At 35.0% G+C, this 18,367-nt stretch overlaps 1 protein-coding gene, 2 long non-coding RNA genes and 1 pseudogene across 4 annotated transcripts; 2 read left to right on the top strand and 2 right to left on the bottom strand.

The window, feature by feature from the left end:
* Window positions 1-246: 246 nt before the first annotated feature.
* LOC124446032 lies at window positions 247-1,202 on the bottom strand. 2 transcript variants are annotated; one of them, XR_006948325.1, is made up of 3 exons: window positions 963-1,202; window positions 820-886; window positions 247-300 (listed from the first exon to the last, which is right to left on the bottom strand). It is a non-coding gene; the product is annotated as an uncharacterized LOC124446032 (long non-coding RNA). The 2 variants fall into 2 exon arrangements; XR_006948326.1 differs by lacking the exon at window positions 247-300 and adding an exon at window positions 399-480.
* A 507-nt stretch (window positions 1,203-1,709) lies between these two features.
* On the bottom strand, window positions 1,710-5,857 carry LOC124445944 (annotated as a pseudogene).
* A 753-nt stretch (window positions 5,858-6,610) lies between these two features.
* On the top strand, window positions 6,611-7,128 carry LOC124446061. The gene is made up of 2 exons (XR_006948335.1): window positions 6,611-6,674; window positions 6,782-7,128. It is a non-coding gene; the product is annotated as an uncharacterized LOC124446061 (long non-coding RNA).
* A 1,634-nt stretch (window positions 7,129-8,762) lies between these two features.
* Window positions 8,763-11,653, top strand: LOC124445977 (pachytene checkpoint protein 2 homolog). The gene is made up of 6 exons (XM_046996770.1): window positions 8,763-8,996; window positions 9,072-9,138; window positions 9,476-9,516; window positions 9,653-9,706; window positions 11,452-11,521; window positions 11,606-11,653. The coding sequence occupies exons 1-6, from the start codon at window positions 8,905-8,907 to the stop codon at window positions 11,621-11,623; spliced, it is 342 nt and encodes a 113-aa protein (XP_046852726.1). The 5' UTR covers window positions 8,763-8,904; the 3' UTR covers window positions 11,624-11,653.
* The last annotated feature ends 6,714 nt before the right edge of the window (window positions 11,654-18,367 follow it).

The raw sequence follows: 18,367 nt of genomic DNA, 5'->3' as shown, positions 1-18,367 counted from the left end.
TATTTTACTCTGTGACATCACTTTACTTTGAAAGGTTTGAAAGGTTTGAACATGGGAGTATCGTTACATGTTTGTAGATGTAGATCGTCCAGGTTAGTAAAGTCCTGAAAAGAACTGTTGTTGTTGATGCTGACTCTAAAGATGACTACCGCTAAGGTTGTTAAGAAGTCAGTCAACATCAACATCAACAGTCCTTCGCAGGACACCACTAACCTCGACGATCTACATCTACAAACATCTACTTACTCGGCTATCTTCTTTAATTCAAGACTACAGTGTGTTACATCGTTGTCGACAAAGCTACAATGGAAAATAGGGAAAAAAAGTTGTACATCGGAAAAGAAAACCATGTCATCAACATAGAAGTGAACAAAAAAATTTCTAACAAACACCGTCAATTTTCGTCAAAATAAAATTTCGTGTATTTTTTCAGTTGTACCTTAAATCCAAAATTTGAGTGGCTGGTGATATGATACTGGTCTGTGATGAAACGGTGAACATTAATTTTGATTATTAAAAAAATTATCTACAATGCAATCGTTTGCAATCAATTTCTATATAGCTGCACACCTCTCTATTTAAGCAAGATGTTTGTATAACTTGCACAAACGACTATATTGTGGTATGGAAATAAAGCAGTAGACGTAAAGGTACAAAGTACTGAGAAGAGGGGATATACTTCACGAGGCAAATTGTTGTTTTATATTGTATATGATGACAGGTTGCGGTAAGCCATTTCGGCGTTCCTTTGGCCAGAAAACATAATTGACCGGCAGCCATTTCGTTGATCACGTGCACAAGAAGACATAAGTTACATACAAACAAATGGTAAATTTTGTAAATAGCTTTGGCTGATGGCGGACCAATATACTGTTTGATGTCGGCTCTGTGGGCGAACAAATAGCGAAGTTAGATGAGAAAGTGAATTAAAAAACTTTCGAGTCACAAACATATTTTTCAACCTGTCCACGAACGCAACGTCTATGGCTCTAGTTATGTTCGATGTTGTCAATATAATTACATTAGGATGTCTGAAATAAGAAGAAAACAACATTGGGGAAGACTAGGTTTAGCAAATAAACGCATAAATGTAGTTCAAATCAAGACTTCTGTAAATACGTAATTGATAGATAATAAGTATTTGACTGAGCAAAGTTGTCATCAAGCAAGTTTGTTCATGTCATACGAATATTTTCGTGCTTTTACTCCCTGTAAAAGCTACAACATTGTAGAGAAAGAAATAATACATAGTTCTAAAGATAGCAAATACCATAGTGAATGGTAAATGTAATATAATAAGTTGATAAAGACTGTTGTCTTGGCATTATAAATATCGGTAGATTGTAAATTTTCATTCAGCAGACGTTGACACCTGAGGAGTAGTCTGCCGAAATGCATCGTGTCGTTTAATTTAGAACTATTGGGTTAGTGCTCTTTACTTACAACAGTTCTTGTAAGAACTATCAACTTATTATATTACTTTTACCATTTACTATGGTATTTGCTATCTTTAGAACTATTTTCTACAAAGTCTCTATTTTATTAAATAATACATAACGCAACAACCCTGCCGGCTGGCCTCGCCGTTCATATAACCGAATACAATCTCTTAGTTCACTAAAAAATCCATGAGAACGCAATGTTCGCCGAAATGCATATTCTGCTTATATTTTGCATTTACAGTTTTATATGGTCAATTTGAGGAGAAATGCATTCACAACACGAATGGCATCTGAAGGTTCTTGTCCGTTCAACGCAGATTTTCTTGCCGATGTTAAACTTTCAACCTTCAGAAGTAAAAGATATGGATAGCAAAGGTATTTTCCTTAAACATTACCGACAAGCGTACATGTGCTTCGGGTATTTTGTGAAACAAGAAACACAAATAGTAAATGATTTCTCATCTATCTGACCATGAGCATTAAGAAAGAAATGTTTAAGCAAAGTTTACCTCGTCGATAAGAACGCAAACTAAAGCTTATTTGTCGTCAATAAACTCTTGAATTTTCTGAAACATTTTCATCATTAACTTTCCACTCTGTTTGTAAGGAAAGATAATGTCAATGTACATTTTAAATTACAGATGCTTTTTAATTGGATATGATCATTTTGTGATACGGAACTAGATTTATTAACTTCAACGACATCTCAATCCCAGGTATATAAATGTCAGTTTTCTGAACTGATATTTTGATGTGAGCCGTGCATTTTATATTGACAGGGGGTGACGACAAAGGTTTCACGGAAAATTTATGGCAATGTAATTTTGGTTCCAGAGGATTTTCGCACTCGGTGATGTTGCTTTGAGCTATTCAAAATGATGCTCACCTCGGAAAATAAACTGTGAATGTTTATTTCAATAAGCTGGCCATAGTTAAATCTAAGGATTCAAAAGTAGAAACACACTTTAATTTATAGTTCATAATCCTTAGGTAGACGACAATTTCATTAAAACAAAGTAAAAGATAATGCCAAAGAACATCTTGTAAACTTAAATAAAGTTACAAAGCAAAACAATTGAAAGTGTAATATTTACATTTTAATCGTCTTGTTTTCTAAATTTGATGTTGAGTTTACAACATTTTTCGGATATAACCTTTTTCGGATTATACTTTGTATTTATAATTCACGACATAACAATAAAATTACGTGGCAATATTAGTTGCATTACACACATGGATAGTAATGGATTGCGATTTACGTAACATCAAAATAAAATGTAGTGTTTTTACCTTTTAGAAAGTCGTATGGATAATTTTTGAGCAAGCGCCTTGCATAAGGATGTTTCACCAGTACCGGTTGGCTCTGTGAAAGTTTTAAAGAAAAGCTCAACTCATTCTTCTGGATATTTGCAGTAGATCACGTGAAGACAAACATGATGTACTATGAGTGGCTGTTGTTTGATTGGCTTCGTTGTTTGTTTTCGAGTGACGTCACAGCGGTACACAAACATGGTAGCCTTGACGTCATTTAATAGTTGGCTCGTTAAAACACCATCACGTCTCGCGTTTCATTCTATATGATTGTAGCTAACTTATTCTTATCAATACTTTGATATGTGATTTTTCAATCTTGAATGTTATGAGTGATAAGAGATTTACTCCGTTAAGATGAGAGTTGTTACAAAGTCAACACACGCAAAAATAGAATCTAATTTGATTCGCAAAAAGATACACGTGACGGACGATGACGCAAGGACTCACGTCTGGTTACCAAGGAAACTAACTTACCATGCAATAAGGTAACTTTATTTCACGAGATGATGTTGAAATCCACGCCTCTAAAATATGATTCAAACACGTGACTAATATATACTTTGAAAATGTCATTGTTTGGGAGTGATTTTAAAAGATGGAAAACGAATGATTTTGCAATTTGGCTTTCTAAAAGTCTTCAGTTCAATAGTTTCATTTCACACGACAAACCTGTCGGAGAAGAGAAGTGTCGTTGCCGCATATTTTAGCAACTAAAAAATAAGATAAAATGAGATACATGAAATATCATAGTCATGGCACGACATATACTTTCGTAAATAAATTAGAACAACAAAATTTTAACATTTTTAATCGATATAACTCGCTAGAATTGCTGAGATGTGTATTTTAATGTTTACTAAGTAAGCTTTGTCACCACTACGGTGCACAATGTCATCGCTTGCGTAAACCTTTTGAAAATATTAGAGATTAATAAGTTAGCAGATCAGTAACTCCGTTGATCAGTAACCCGAGTACATAATGTACATTGGAAAATAGGAGAAATTAGGAAAATCCTTAAAAATCTATTTGACGTTTTGACAGCTAACTGTTTAAACGTTAACTTATTTCGGCGCTAAAGACGTCCTTAACAAGCTACAATTTAAACTTCGCTTACGAGAGAAATCATTAAATGTTCATTATGAAGAACAACCTGATTTTTCACATCCGAGTCAAAGAGCAAGCTTTCCCACAAGCCCTGAAAATCCTCTAAAATGATGAATTAATTGTATTAGTTGCTAATACTTATAACTCGTGAAAGCGAAAAGACCTGGGACTGAAGTGAGTTGACCACCTGCAGGCAAAATTTACCCACCTGTAGGCAAAAGCCAGTTGTCTGGAGCAGATATATCATCCTCAAGTTCTTCATATCCATGCCCCCCATCATGAAGTTGATAGACATGATACTTTAGCATAACTTTTTCAAATCAATTATCTGTTAAAAGAATTATGAAGGTTTGACAGAAATATGTACTTCATGTAAATCTTCATTATCAAACTAAGTCAATCCTCTAAGAGTTCTTGCATTTTCTTTTCCGTGGGGTTCAACAAAAAGGGATGTGTGACATACCAGGGGGGTGTGAACAACCTACTCTCACACATGCGAAAGTAAATATTGTCTGATCATAGGGTCAATAACCTTGCCATATGTTGAAAAATTATCTGTGTCATACACAATAGTTATGCTCTTGACATGTTCCATTAAAAAGGATCAACAAATTCTACGAAACATGAGTCGCCATGAATTGTTTTCATGTTGATAAGAAAGTCTTTGACAAGCTTTATAATTCTATACTCTGGGATAGTGCTAAAATAAAGTGGTAAATACTATTAAGATGTTAATGCTTATTATCAAATTGAATAAATGGTTTTGTTCACGTTTTGACAGCACAGTGGTATTTGAAGAAGTGAGTCTGTTGAAGCACAACATATGACCAGTGACGTCAATCTAGTAACATATTAAAATTATTCAAGTTTCTTTACAAAACAAAACATGATTTGTTCATTACCTAGTTTCACCTGTAGCATGGTTTCACTAACACAGACTCACTCAACTAGATTATTACATGAAATGCAATTCAATATCCTTCTGCATACAGTCCTTTGTTCATATTATGAACTAACCTTTCTTTGCATTCATTTACTTCGACGTTTAAGAATGGCTGACTTGGTAAAGGCAGTGCTTCAGAAAGTTCTTGAACTTTATCCATTTTAACGATATTGCTTTAGTTAGAGATGTTATACAAAAGATTATTCACAATATTGGCTGTGTAGGAAAAAACTTAAATATCTTTGCTATGTAGAAATAAAAAATAAATATCGTTTCAATTTCCCGCTATGAAACTCAAAGTCAGACTCAGGCATAACAATAACATATATATCTATTACCTTGTTTCAGCTTTCAAAAAAAACTTTATATGTTCTTTAAAATATTATTTGTCTTTCACTCTTTTACAACAGATATGTGGAGAGAAATATTCTTGCGGAGAACGAATGCTTGTGAGGTTTAAAAATTAAAAATTGTTATGTTGTTTTCTTGGAAGACGATATATAACTTTTACATGAAGTAGTTAACATGATAACGATGGTCAAATGTGGTCTTATTTCTAAGGAAATTTCAGAAAAGAATGGCCTATTTGAAGGAAATTTCTGGAAATTTCAAAAATTAATTGTTTGGACAAATTCTTGGCAATTCTTAAATTTTACAAATTTATATACACGCTTTTAATCGTGCTTGTTTTACAATATTTACAGTTGAGTCATTTTGGAAAACTGTATAAAACAAGATGAAGCATATGAAGTAAGAACAGAAGACTTTGTTACAACGATTCCGTCATTGTAGCAAACATATCCTAGAGCTTAATCTGAGGGGTGATGGCTCACCTGTATCACCATAGGATGCTTCTTGACATACGGTACACTGATAATACGTCAATCATCCCCAAAATAACTGAATAAAACCAACGTAATCCCTTCTCGTATAGAACGTCCTGTTCAAATCCAGCCAATCCAACTGTCTGAACAAAGCAATAATTTTTTTCATGAACTGTTTGAATAGAATATATCTATTTTTGAATGTTGTGTCAAGTGTCAATAAAGTGTTAAAGAAAACAATAAGCAAAAGTTGGAACATTAACGTCTACGTAATCACAAGCATAAGCAACGAGCGTGCTTATGACTCTCTCGAGGGTTTACAGAAAAACATCAAAAATCATATTCTTCTTTTCAATATTTTATACTTCTTTCAGCTTAGGAAACAACATAAAAATAACACCACGCTTTTATGGGCAAATTTATTCCTAAAGCTCCTCCCACCCACTCAAGAGCGAAGTTACACCATTACACAGGCTTAAGGAAATGTGTTAGGCATTAGCTGAAAGAAGAACAAAAAGAACAAGAGAAAACGAAAGAAGATTTCCATGTCTTTCTGTGTAAACTCTGAAGAGAAAAAGAAATAAAGTTTTATCGTTTATGCTTATTCTATTCGTATGTACCATGCATTCAATTTTGTTTTCTCATGAGACCTAAAAGACCAGGAAAACGGAAATTCTTTTGAATATTGTTTTGTTTATGCTCATGTTGATTCTAATCCTTCATTTATTCTGTCTTGTTTCACAATTAATAATCACTTTTGCTTGTGCTGTAAGACTAGTATGACCAAAGACAGCACCAAAAGCACCTTCTCGTTGTGTAACTTTGCCATTGGAAGTTGAAAAGAAGAAAATCATTTTTCTATGACAGCCACAGGCTAAGAAACTCAATTTTAAAACAAATAATTTAAAAGTGTACACGGTTAAGAATCACTGACGATAATAAGAAAAGATGGCAATGAAGTGAACGCAAGAGCTAGGTGTCACAATAATTTATGATGCTGAACATACTAAATTATTTGATCAGAGAGCCATGTTAAAGTACTAAGAAGTAACCAAAGTGATTAGTGATTTATTAACGAACATAATAAGTTCATGGTGCGATGATTTCCGATACTGAAAAAATCAATTCATTTCTCTCGTATTCTATATTTCTAGACAACAAAGTTGACTTCAAGATGTTGCTAACGGAAGAAACAGATCATCCTTCGACCCAAAAACATCCTTCTTCATTGTCCATATCAATAATTCGACCGACCAACAGAGAGCTAGCTTATGTTTGATTATTGCCTAGTTCTGACACGTGCTTGATTTGGTAATAACTGGGGGATTTGGTAGTAAAGAGATGTGTTGTACTTGTGCAACAACTGACTGGCGCTTCTATATACCATGGAGTAATTTTGTAGATGTTAGCACAATCAGTTAACATGCTTTAGAGCATGTTAATATAAGAGTGCTTCTTGCGCTCATATCTTGTGTAAAATTAAAACAAAATCTAATTTACATTAAATCAATCATCATGGTTGAAGAGAAATTGCAATACGCTGGCAGAGTATTGCAAAATCTTTAAACTCAACATCTATGCGAAATGATTATCACGAGCCAGTCAGACTAGCCGTCTACTTTGAATATTTAATGGTTTATTTGTGCCTATGATTGCACTGTTATAATATTGAGGGATGTTATAACAGTGTCTACAAAGCAATAAAAAATTTAACTTCCGGTGATGTTCTAATGTTTGGTAAATGATTTAGCCAAAATAGCTATTTTGTATGATTGTATAGAACTATTGCAATCATAAAGATAATTCCTCGGGAGAGGAAACTGTTTCCAAATTTTCGAATCCAACTTGAGGGCTCGTCATGAATGCTCGTCTGTCCATTATGTTCAATGGAGATGATTGACTTCGTTTGAAAATCTGACAGTAACTTTTGTGCCAAAAGTAAACCTTTCCTGTAAATGTTTGCAGTTTACAGCTGTTTTCTGAAATCATCGTAAAGTACCAGTTTTGATAGAAATTTCGACAGATCGTCTGCAAACACTGGTTTTTGAAAATTTATATGCTCCTACAGTTCGTCATGATTGTATTTTAACATTATTCTTACAGTTATTCATGGCACTGAACGATGAAGATTGAGACTGCGGTATGTGTTTGTTTGTCAGTTGTTTGCTTGTTTGCTTCATCATACTGCAACTTTTTCCTCAGTATTTTCAGATGCAGAGGTCGATAAGATCAAGAATAGCAGAACAGAGATGTAAGCATGTATTTGTTTGTATCGTTCATCAAATCTTCTTTGCTTCAATTTCTTTCAGAACCACATTGCCGTAACCTGTCATTGTCAAGCAACGCTTCTTGCAGTAAGTTAAACCAATATTTATTACTTATTTTTGAGAAGATATTAAAATTTAAAGAAGGCATGTTTCGAGAAGACAAAATTTTCGACTTCCATTCTTCGGTGTTTGCAGATGATCATAAACATGCACAAAACACAAAACATGCACATAAAAGATTTTTACAATATTCTAACTAAACTAGAGAGTTCCCTCGCTCTCTAATTTAGTGAAGAATTTCAAAAGAAATTCAAGTATTCCAAAAGAGACTTCTGCCACCTATTTTGAAATAACTTGCACAAAATTTCAAGCAGCGTACACTTGATATTCTCATAGAAATTTTTTGTAATTAAAATAAGATCATACGTATGTAATATAAAATTTGACTAAATCAAAACAATTTTTCAAATGATAGCCAAGTATTCGAAACTTCGATGTAAACTAATAGAATTTGTATGAATACAATTAATAAGAACTTACTGTTTGTTCATTCTGGAGGAAGATTGGGTGGTTGGAAATGGCATTAATTTTTGGGAAACGGATGTTTTATATGGACCGTTTACATTCTATATAATAAGTCGTTCATGTTTTGATTGACGTTGTCAGTCAGTGAATTGTAAGTCAAGATGTATCAACTATGAAATACAACCGGAAATCCTTATATATATGTGTCTCTATGTATTGTGTTCAAGAGTAAAACAATCTTCCTTATTATATTACATTTACCATTCACTATGGTATTTGCTATCTTTAGAACTATGTATTATTTCTTTCTCTACATGTTGTCGCTTTTACAGGAGTAAAGCACGAAAATATTTATATGACATGAACAAACTTGCTTGATGACAACTTTGCTCAGTCAAATACTTATTATCTATCAATTACGTATTTACAGAAGTCTTGATTTGAACTACATTTATGCGTTTATTTGCTAAACCTAGTCTTCCCCAATGTTGTTTTCTTCTTATTTCAGACATCCTAATGTAATTATATTGACAACATCGAACATAACTAGAGCCATAGACGTTGCGTTCGTGGACAGGTTGAAAATATGTTTGTGACTCGAAAGTTTTTTAATTCACTTTCTCATCTAACTTCGCTATTTGTTCGCCCACAGAGCCGACATCAAACAGTATATTGGTCCGCCATCAGCCAAAGCTATTTACAAAATTTACCATTTGTTTGTATGTAACTTATGTCTTCTTGTGCACGTGATCAACGAAATGGCTGCCGGTCAATTATGTTTTCTGGCCAAAAGGAACGCCGAAATGGCTTACCGCAACCTGTCATCATATACAATATAAAACAACAATTTGCCTCGTGAAGTATATCCCCTTCTCAGTACTTTGTACCTTTACGTCTACTGCTTTATTTCCATACCACAATATAGTCGTTTGTGCAAGTTATACAAACATCTTGCTTAAATAGAGAGGTGTGCAGCTATATAGAAATTGATTGCAAACGATTGCATTGTAGATAATTTTTTAATAATCAAAATTAATGTTCACCGTTTCATCACAGACCAGTATCATATCACCAGCCACTCAAATTTTGGATTTAAGGTACAACTGAAAAATACACGAAATTTTATTTTGACGAAAATTGACGGTGTTTGTTAGAAATTTTTGTTCACTTCTATGTTGATGACATGGTTTTCTTTTCCGATGTACAACTTTTTTTCCCTATTTTCCATTGTAGCTTTGTCGACAACGATGTAACACACTGTAGTCTTGAATTAAAGAAGATAGCCGAGAGTAGATGTTTGTAGATGTAGATCGTCGAGGTTAGTGGTGTCCTGCGAAGGACTGTTGATGTTGATGTTGACTGACTTCTTAACAACCTTAGCGGTAGTCATCTTTAGAGTCAGCATCAACAACAACAGTTCTTTTCAGGACTTTACTAACCTGGACGATCTACATCTACAAACATGTAACGATACTCCCATGTTCAAACCTTTCACTTTAAAGTAAAGTGATGTCACAGAGTAAAATAAACATTTCTTGTCTTAGTTTATGGTAAATATTATGTCACCCAGTCTTCATGTTTTCAGTTAGTATTCTTCGTTTTACAAAGAAAACGAAACTACGCCCGGGGATTTTCAGAAGTTGTCTGAACCCTGGCAGTATGTTCTAGTTTCTTTTATGAGAAGAATTCTTGTAAAGAAAAAGACAAATTTTGAAAGGAAAACCCCGTTTTCGGTCCATGCTTCCCGATACCTTCTTAAGCGTAAGGCACTAAAACGCGGCATGTTAACGTTTCGGTAGCAGATTTCGGCCCCTCCACGCTATCCTACTTGGGAGATGCAATAGCAAGCTTCCGCCCATCAGACCCCGAGATCACCTGCGATAGGCTTTGCTCGGGGTACGCAGGAGAGTGCGGTCGCCACCGAAGTGTGGACCCTAAGCCACTGCATACTATATCGCACCCAGCTTCCACTGCTAGTTGACATCTACTATATGAAGCTATAGATTTATATTTATATATACAAAAATTTAGAGGCTTACGAAATTTGTGGTATTATTAAAGTCACAACTGCGCATGCCCAGATAATTTCTTTGATAATTTGCGATTAAGGGATAATTGCCCCAGATGTAGTGCAAGTACATCTAGTTAGTCGTTGCCATGACTATAAACAATTAGTCGAGGGCTGCGCATGCTCGAGCGCATGCGCAGATGATTTCTCCATTAAATTGTTACTAAACATGCTATTTACTTCAAAATCGGGGCTAGTAGATGCAATTGGTCGTTGCCATGACCATGAACATTGGCAGCCAATCAATTTAACTGCGCATGCTCAGTTGAGATCTTTAATAGTTTGTTAATAAGCAAGTTATATACTCCCTAATTGATGCTAGTAAATGTAGTTGGTCGTTTCCATGACTATCAACTCGGACAATTGGTCAAGTGGACTTTGCATGCTTGAGCTGCGCATGCCCGCTGTACTGCGCATGCTCAGATGATCTTCTTATATTTTTGTGACCAAGCGATTAATTACTCAGTAAGTGATGAAAATAGGTCCAGCTTGTTGTTGCCATCACTATGAATATGAAAATTTGTTAAATGACTAAATTCTCATTATAATTGAAATTTATGATTTCCCAATATGTGACCAAGTGAACCACAGAAGGATGCAAGCTTGTTCTGTTTGTCATTGCCATGATTGTAAACTCGAACAGTTTGTTGAGTTGTTTGTGCATGTTCAGATGAGTTCTCAAATAATTTAGGACTGAGGTTTAAAATATACCGTCTTAATACTTGCAACATAAATAAAATTTAACTTTGTATTACATCTACATTTAAGGCGTAAAGATGTTTTTTCTTTGTTATCGTAGTCAGTAGTTATCAAGTAATGGACCACTCTCAAATAATCACGAATATTGGTTGACTTTTGGTTAGGTTTCTTTGGGAGGCCCTTCTCCTTTGAACTTGCAAGGAGCAGTCAAGCGTCTCACTGTGATAAACCTACGAAGTATTCTTTCTCTCATTTTCTTGTTTAGAAAAAGTTATCAACTAAGTGGTCGAACTCTTCGTAAACTACCATTCCTTGCACATGCGCTGTATTCGAAAGTAAGTAATACGAATTAAAGCCTTCACCCGTGTTCTTTGTTGTACATGCATGTACTTATATTGTCCCTCAAACCTACGTAATAGGCGCAAACGATAACCTAAGAAGAGTTTTTGAATAATCTTTCAATGGTTGTCGACAAGCAGTTCAAAGAAAAGAGAATCTTTGCTCAGTTGGTGAAGAAAAAGTGCAAACGTGATCTTTTAGCGATTGTATACTTTTATACATTCATAGTAATATTTTGATATGTTTTGTTGAAGATTAAGATTTTTGTATTGCTCAATTTAAGTTCAATAAGTAACATAGATCACAAAGTTTGCTAATTTATATTGATGCTTTAAGACTCCTTACATGACGTTTCCGCAACACACCTGAGGTCAAAGTTCGTATATATTAAAATGCAACAATGTGTATAGTTCGTTATTGAGGATAATGTATAGATTATTTTACATAGGGAAAGATATTTATACGCTATAGTTAATTGTAACTGTTTAATTTCAACTTATGTTTACATTAAATGACATCCTTAAGCCAACTTTACTAATATTGATCGCTATTTTCGTGTTATACATCCATAATCATCTTGTTGTTAAAGATTTGAAGCTTTGCTGCGATAATACAGGTTTGTACAGCTATCTCATCTTTGTTTGTTGCCTGACTGATAGCATGTCGACTCCGTGGACCAGATTTTTTATCGTGATTTATATGACATTATAGATTGTCGTACGTCTATCTAATATCTTGAGTATAAACGATATGTTTTTGAAAGATGAGTTTACATATACTCTAGCCTAGTGTCTTCATCAGGAGGATCTGATGTTGAAACTTGAGTCTTTATATACTCCAGTCTAGTGTCTCTCAGGAGTGATCTGATGTTGAATCTTGAGTCCTTATATACTCCAGTCTTATGAGTTTCATCAGGAGTGATCTGATGTTGAATCTTGAGTCCTTATATACTCCAGTCTAGTGTCTTCATCAGGAGTGATCTGATGTTGAAACTTGAGTTCTTATATATCCCTTGAGTGTCATCACTCAGAGTGATCTGATGTTGAAACTTGAGTCCTTATATACTCCAGTCTTATGTTTTCATCAGGAGTGATCTGATGTTGAATCTTGAGTCCCTATATTCCCAGTCCAGTGTGTTTCATCAGGAGTGATCTGATGTTGAATCTTGAGTCCTTATATACTCCAGACTAATGTCTTCATCTGGAGTGATCTGATGTTGAATCTTGAGTCCTTATATACTCCAGTCTAGTGTCTTCATCAGGAGTGATCTGATGTTGAATCTTGAGTCCTTATATACTCCAGTATAGTGTCTTCATCAAGAGTGATCTTTATTGAGAACTACTTTCGATTTAGTGTTATTTAACCATGTTATCTAAAAACTTTATCCTACATAGTCCATTTTGTATTTGTGTTTCCACTTGTTTTCTTTAATGTTTTAAAATAATGTTCTTGACAGCAGAGAATTATTCTCATTATGATTTGGTCGTTGGAATACTTTCATCGCGCGGCAACTTTGATTTGAGGCAAAGTTTACGTGAATCATGGGTTGGCTATGCAAGACGACATTCATCTCTAAATAAAAGGTAAACACAGGGAAAACACTGAATTTTCTTGAGGGTAGCTGTAGTGTTTTTTGTATTCAATTAGAGCTACTTAGCGTGTGAAACGTTACAGCAAACACAATATTTGTGAAGGTAAAGTGTAGAACAGTGTTTCAAATTGGCCTGTCGCGTTTACAACGAATTTCTTTAATACCAGAGAACGTTTACAACGTATTTCTTCAATACCAGAGAACGTTTACAACGTATTTCTTCAATACCAGAGAACGTTTACAAAGTATTTCTTCAATACCAGAGAACGTTTACAAAGTATTTCTTCAATACCAGAGAACGTTTACAACGTATTTCTTCAATACCAGAGAACGTTTACAAAGTATTTCTTCAATACCAGAGAACGTTTACAACGTATTTCTTCAATACCAGAGAACGTTTACAACGTATGTCTTCAATATCAGAGAACGTTTACAACGTATTTTTCAATACCAGAGAACGTTTACAAAGTATGTCTTCAATACCAGAGAACGTTTACAACGTATTTCTTCAATACCAGAGAACGTTTACAACGTATTTCTTCAATACCAGAGAACGTTTACAACGTATTTCTTCAATACCAGAGAACGTTTACAACGTATTTCTTCAATACCAGAGAACGTTTACAACGTATTTCTTCAATACCAGAGAACGTTTACAACGTATTTCTTCAATACCAGAGAACGTTTACAACGTATTTCTTCAATACCAGAGAACGTTTACAACGTATTTCTTCAATACCAGAGAACGTTTACAACGTATTTCTTCAATACCAGAGAACGTTTACAACGTATTTCTTCAATACCAGAGAACGTTTACAACGTATTTCTTCAATACCAGAGAACGTTTACAACGTATTTCTTCAATACCAGAGAACGTTTACAACGTATTTCTTCAATACCAGAGAACGTTTACAACGTATTTCAATACCAGAGAACGTTTACAACGTATTTCTTCAATACCAGAGAACGTTTACAACGTATTTCTTCAATACCAGAGAACGTTTACGTATTTCTTCAATACCAGAGAACGTTTACAACGTATTTCTTCAATACCAGAGAACGTTTACAACGTATTTCTTCAATACCAGAGAACGTTTACAACGTATTTCTTCAATACCAGAGAACGTTTACAACGTATTTCTTCAATACCAGAGAACGTTTACAACGTATTTCTTCAATACCAGAGAACGTTTACAACGTATTTCTTCAATACCAGAGAACGTTTACAACGTATTTCTTCAATACCAGAGAACGTTTACAACGTATTTCTTCAATACCAGAGAACGTTTACAACGTATTTCTTCAATACCAGAGAACGTTTACAACGTATTTCTTCAATACCAGAGAACGTTTACAACGTATTTCTTCAATACCAGAGAACGTTTACAACGTATTTCTTCAATACCAGAGAACGTTTACAACGTATGTCTTCAATACCAGTGAAATGTTTGGTAAACTAATCTGATTACCGATATGAGTAACGTTTTAGCAATTGTCAGATCTACGTAGAATCGAATTGGACATTTTTAGCTGACCGCCATTCTTTAAGTAGTGTAGCGTTTTGCGTTTCTATGATGGCCTATTGAATATACCAACAGCAAGGTCTTTAGTTTCGTTTATCAGTTTTGTTCTACACAAGAACAACTCATGCAAACTGCATTCTTTGTCATATGATAAATTTAACTGTGTTGACTAACGTCATTGTATTGAGGCTAAACTCGAATATTCACAAGAAATAACGGTTCACGGTACACTTGCCTAAAATATCCCTTTCTTTGCTGTGGTTTTCTTGGCCAGAGTTCCCAACAACCGTTTCTGTCGCAAAAAAAATTGTACCAGTGATATAACTAAGTACAATGACTAAATCTGAAAAATAAAGTGTTGGTTACTATTCCATTGTTGTTTTAGAGTGTTGGTGAAGTTCATCGTTTCAAATAATGCATGTTACGTTCCTCCAGAGTTCAGGATTGATCCTTACAAATGCGAAAGAAAGAAAATCGAATCTCCAAGTTTGAAAATTTACTTTGATTTGATAGTTGTGAGGTTTGGCGCCTGGAAAAGCCGATATAAAACAATATGACGTTGGAATCTCGATGCAGGCGATAAACTAACGAGGCACATATTTACAAACGTCGAACATAACCTACTATACATGTGATATTTAAAGTTAATCAGTTGCGGATTACTCATTACGAAAAGTAAACCAAGACATTGTTAGTTTTACTTTTGCTGCTTGAACTTGCTAAAAGTGCCGTTTTTAGACCATTTATGATGTTGAAAACCGTACGTGCGATTGAATATCGACGAAAAAGACTTTCGTACCATCTAGTGTTTAAATGCGCGAGGCTAAGAACTGACGAGGATTTCCTATTTCTGCAGACTGTTTTGATAATTTTTAAAGTTTATTTTGAACTATTAATTTTTTGTATCGTTCACACTATGTGTTACAAACGCAAGCTAGGAAATGCAAAGGCAAAGGAACGTAAAGAACGCAAACGTTGTCAAGAGACTGAGCTTAGTGGAGGGATTAAATATCACCAGGCCTCGTAATTTTGCCTTAGCCTACATGCTCCGTAATTATTAATCAGCCACTGCTGCGAATTTATCATTGCTGTATGTATTTGTAGCGAAGATCAGACAGTCTTGATGGAAATATGTGTTGCTATCTCTCATGGAGATTTTACCGTCATAGAGGCTGGAACGAGTGCATGATCAAACGTGTTTATATGTTTGTCATATTGATGTTTAGACTACGAAAATGAAGTAATTGCTTACAAACGACCAAATGAAGAAAATTTGAGATATTTTCACAGTGGATCTATCGGATGGGACTTTGATGTGAGTATTAGTTAGTTATTTGTAGCCATTAAGAACTGCTCAACGGACACTGTTGCATTGAACTTTGGGACCTTCTGAACAAAGTCTGAAACCTGTTGCATAAAGTGTCTGTTTGGCTTCAGGAGTAAAAATTTGGGTTGGCAATACAATACAATTATTTTTATACAGATCATCCGTCCCATTATTTTGACTCGTCTTGGCATCTCTTTATCATCGTTGAATTCAAAAAGAAACTCTTCTGTTCGACTCTACGACAGAACAACTAAGGTTAAACCATGCAGTTTATAAATACCGTTTACAAGTTATTTGATCTAAATTGTTTTATCTCGTTTCAGAGCGAAATTATATCTGTTTATTTCTCTTTCCAAGACCCTGGTACAACAGAAAACGGTTCGTCGTTTAAAGCAATTGAAAACTTTATTTTGCCAAAGGTGAGTAACAAGTCGATAATTTATCAAAATATTCAAGTGAATTGTTTGAGCTCGGGAGTATCGTTATCATGTTTGTACAGGTTAGTAGAGTGCTGAGAAGGGCTGTTGGTGTTGATGTTGACTGATGTTTCGACAACCTTAGTGGTTGTCATCTTCAAAGTCGAGTGAGGAGTAAACGTCTGCAAGCAGATAACAAATATGGCAAACCTGACGTTTACTCCTCACTTGACTCTGAAGATAACTACCACTAAAGTTGTCGAAACGTCAGTCAACATCAACACCAACAGTCCTTCTCAGGACTCTACTGACCTGGACGATCTACATGCACAAACATGTAAGATATTGAAGCTTAGTCACAAAGTTAATTATGACTTTGAACTTTTCTATAGAGTTTGAACATTTGGTACGTTTCAAATGCCATTATAGGACTTCAAGGGCAGCGTCGTGTCTGAAAACGTAAAATGTTCAAGTTCTCGATGCAGAAAATGCGAGTATTTTGCCAACATTGAAAACGGAGAGGATTATTTCAATGTACACAAGGTATAAAACCATAAAGAAGTTTTATGTCATAGCCAATCGGAGGTGAATTGTTATGATTTAGAGCAAGTGAAGCGATTTTCTCCGAAAGAATTACTATCCAGTAATAAATGTTTTTCTTCGGTGCCCTCTTATCGATATTTGGACTAAATTATTGACATTTTACGATATTGCTAAATACAAGTTTTTCAATGGATATTTATTGTTTATTTTACAACAGATTCTTGAGCACGAGGCTTTATTTCGCTTTTGATGTAGCAAATTCATGTGTATTAATAAACAATTGGTTACTTAATCGATGTTGCAAGCATTACTAATCTACTAGAACGTATATAAAGGGTTTTCCAATTCAATGTTAAATAATTTTATATTTTGTTGGCTACAGTTACAAATCTATGGTGAATACTAACCCAAACCTACTTTTTCCTAGATAAGACGGATTAACAACGAGTTCGCCGTCTTTCCCGAAGTCGAGGAATCAATTCCTGATGCTAGATGCGTGGATGGGGCTGGAACGTTCATGTATCGACTTTACAGTAGGTGTTTTTATGCTACATTACGTACGTACTGACTTCTTCGTTTTCGCGGTTAACAACGAGAAATTTGATGCAACAGTTGCTCTTAACTGGATTTTTTTCTGCGCACATTGAAAAAGAAACAAAATATCCTCAGCAGTAAAGTGGATTTGTTGCTAGCATTTGTTTGGGAGTAAGCCTCTTCTCAATTTTAGTTTAATTTTAATGAAGAATGCCTCTCCTGTTGTAGCCCACGCATTGCCCCAAAGTAATTTTTTTTAACTTTTGCAATATCCTTGAATGTTCTAGTTTCTTTTATACAAAAAAAAGATTAAATTCAAAAGCAAAACCCTGTTTTCGGTCCATGCTTCCGATACCTGCTTGCCGAGGCACTAGAACGCCGCATGTTAACGTTTCGGTAGGAGATTTCGGCCCCTCCACGCTATCCTACTTGGGAGATGCAATAGCAAGCTTCCGCCCATCAGACCCCGAGATCACCTGCGATAGGCTTTGCTCGGGGTACGCAGGGAGAGTGCGGTCGCGACCCGAAACGTCTGGACCCCTAAGCCACTGCATACATATCGCACCCAGCTTCCACTGCTAGTTGACATCTACTATACCTAATATTGGCTTTATATATATATACAAAATTCAGAGGCTTACGAAAGTTGCGGTATTATTAAAGTCACTACTGCGCATGCCCAGATGATTTCTTTGATAATTTGCGACTAAGTGAGCTAATTGCCACAAATATAGTGCAAGTACATATAGTTAGTCGTTGCCATGACTATAAACAATTGGTCGAATGTACTGCGCATGCTCCTGCGCATGCGCAGATGATTTATCCATTTAATTGTTAAGCATGCTATTTACTTCAAATTCGGTGCTTGTAGATGCAGCTGGTCGTTGCCATAACTATGAAGTCAAAAC

This window comes from Xenia sp. Carnegie-2017, unplaced genomic scaffold (genome assembly GCF_021976095.1).
Source record: "Xenia sp. Carnegie-2017 unplaced genomic scaffold, XeniaSp_v1 HiC_scaffold_11, whole genome shotgun sequence".
Lineage (NCBI taxonomy): Eukaryota > Metazoa > Cnidaria > Anthozoa > Malacalcyonacea > Xeniidae > Xenia > Xenia sp. Carnegie-2017.
Note: the sequence above shows the minus strand (reverse complement) of the source record. Positions and strands in the feature narration are given on the sequence as shown.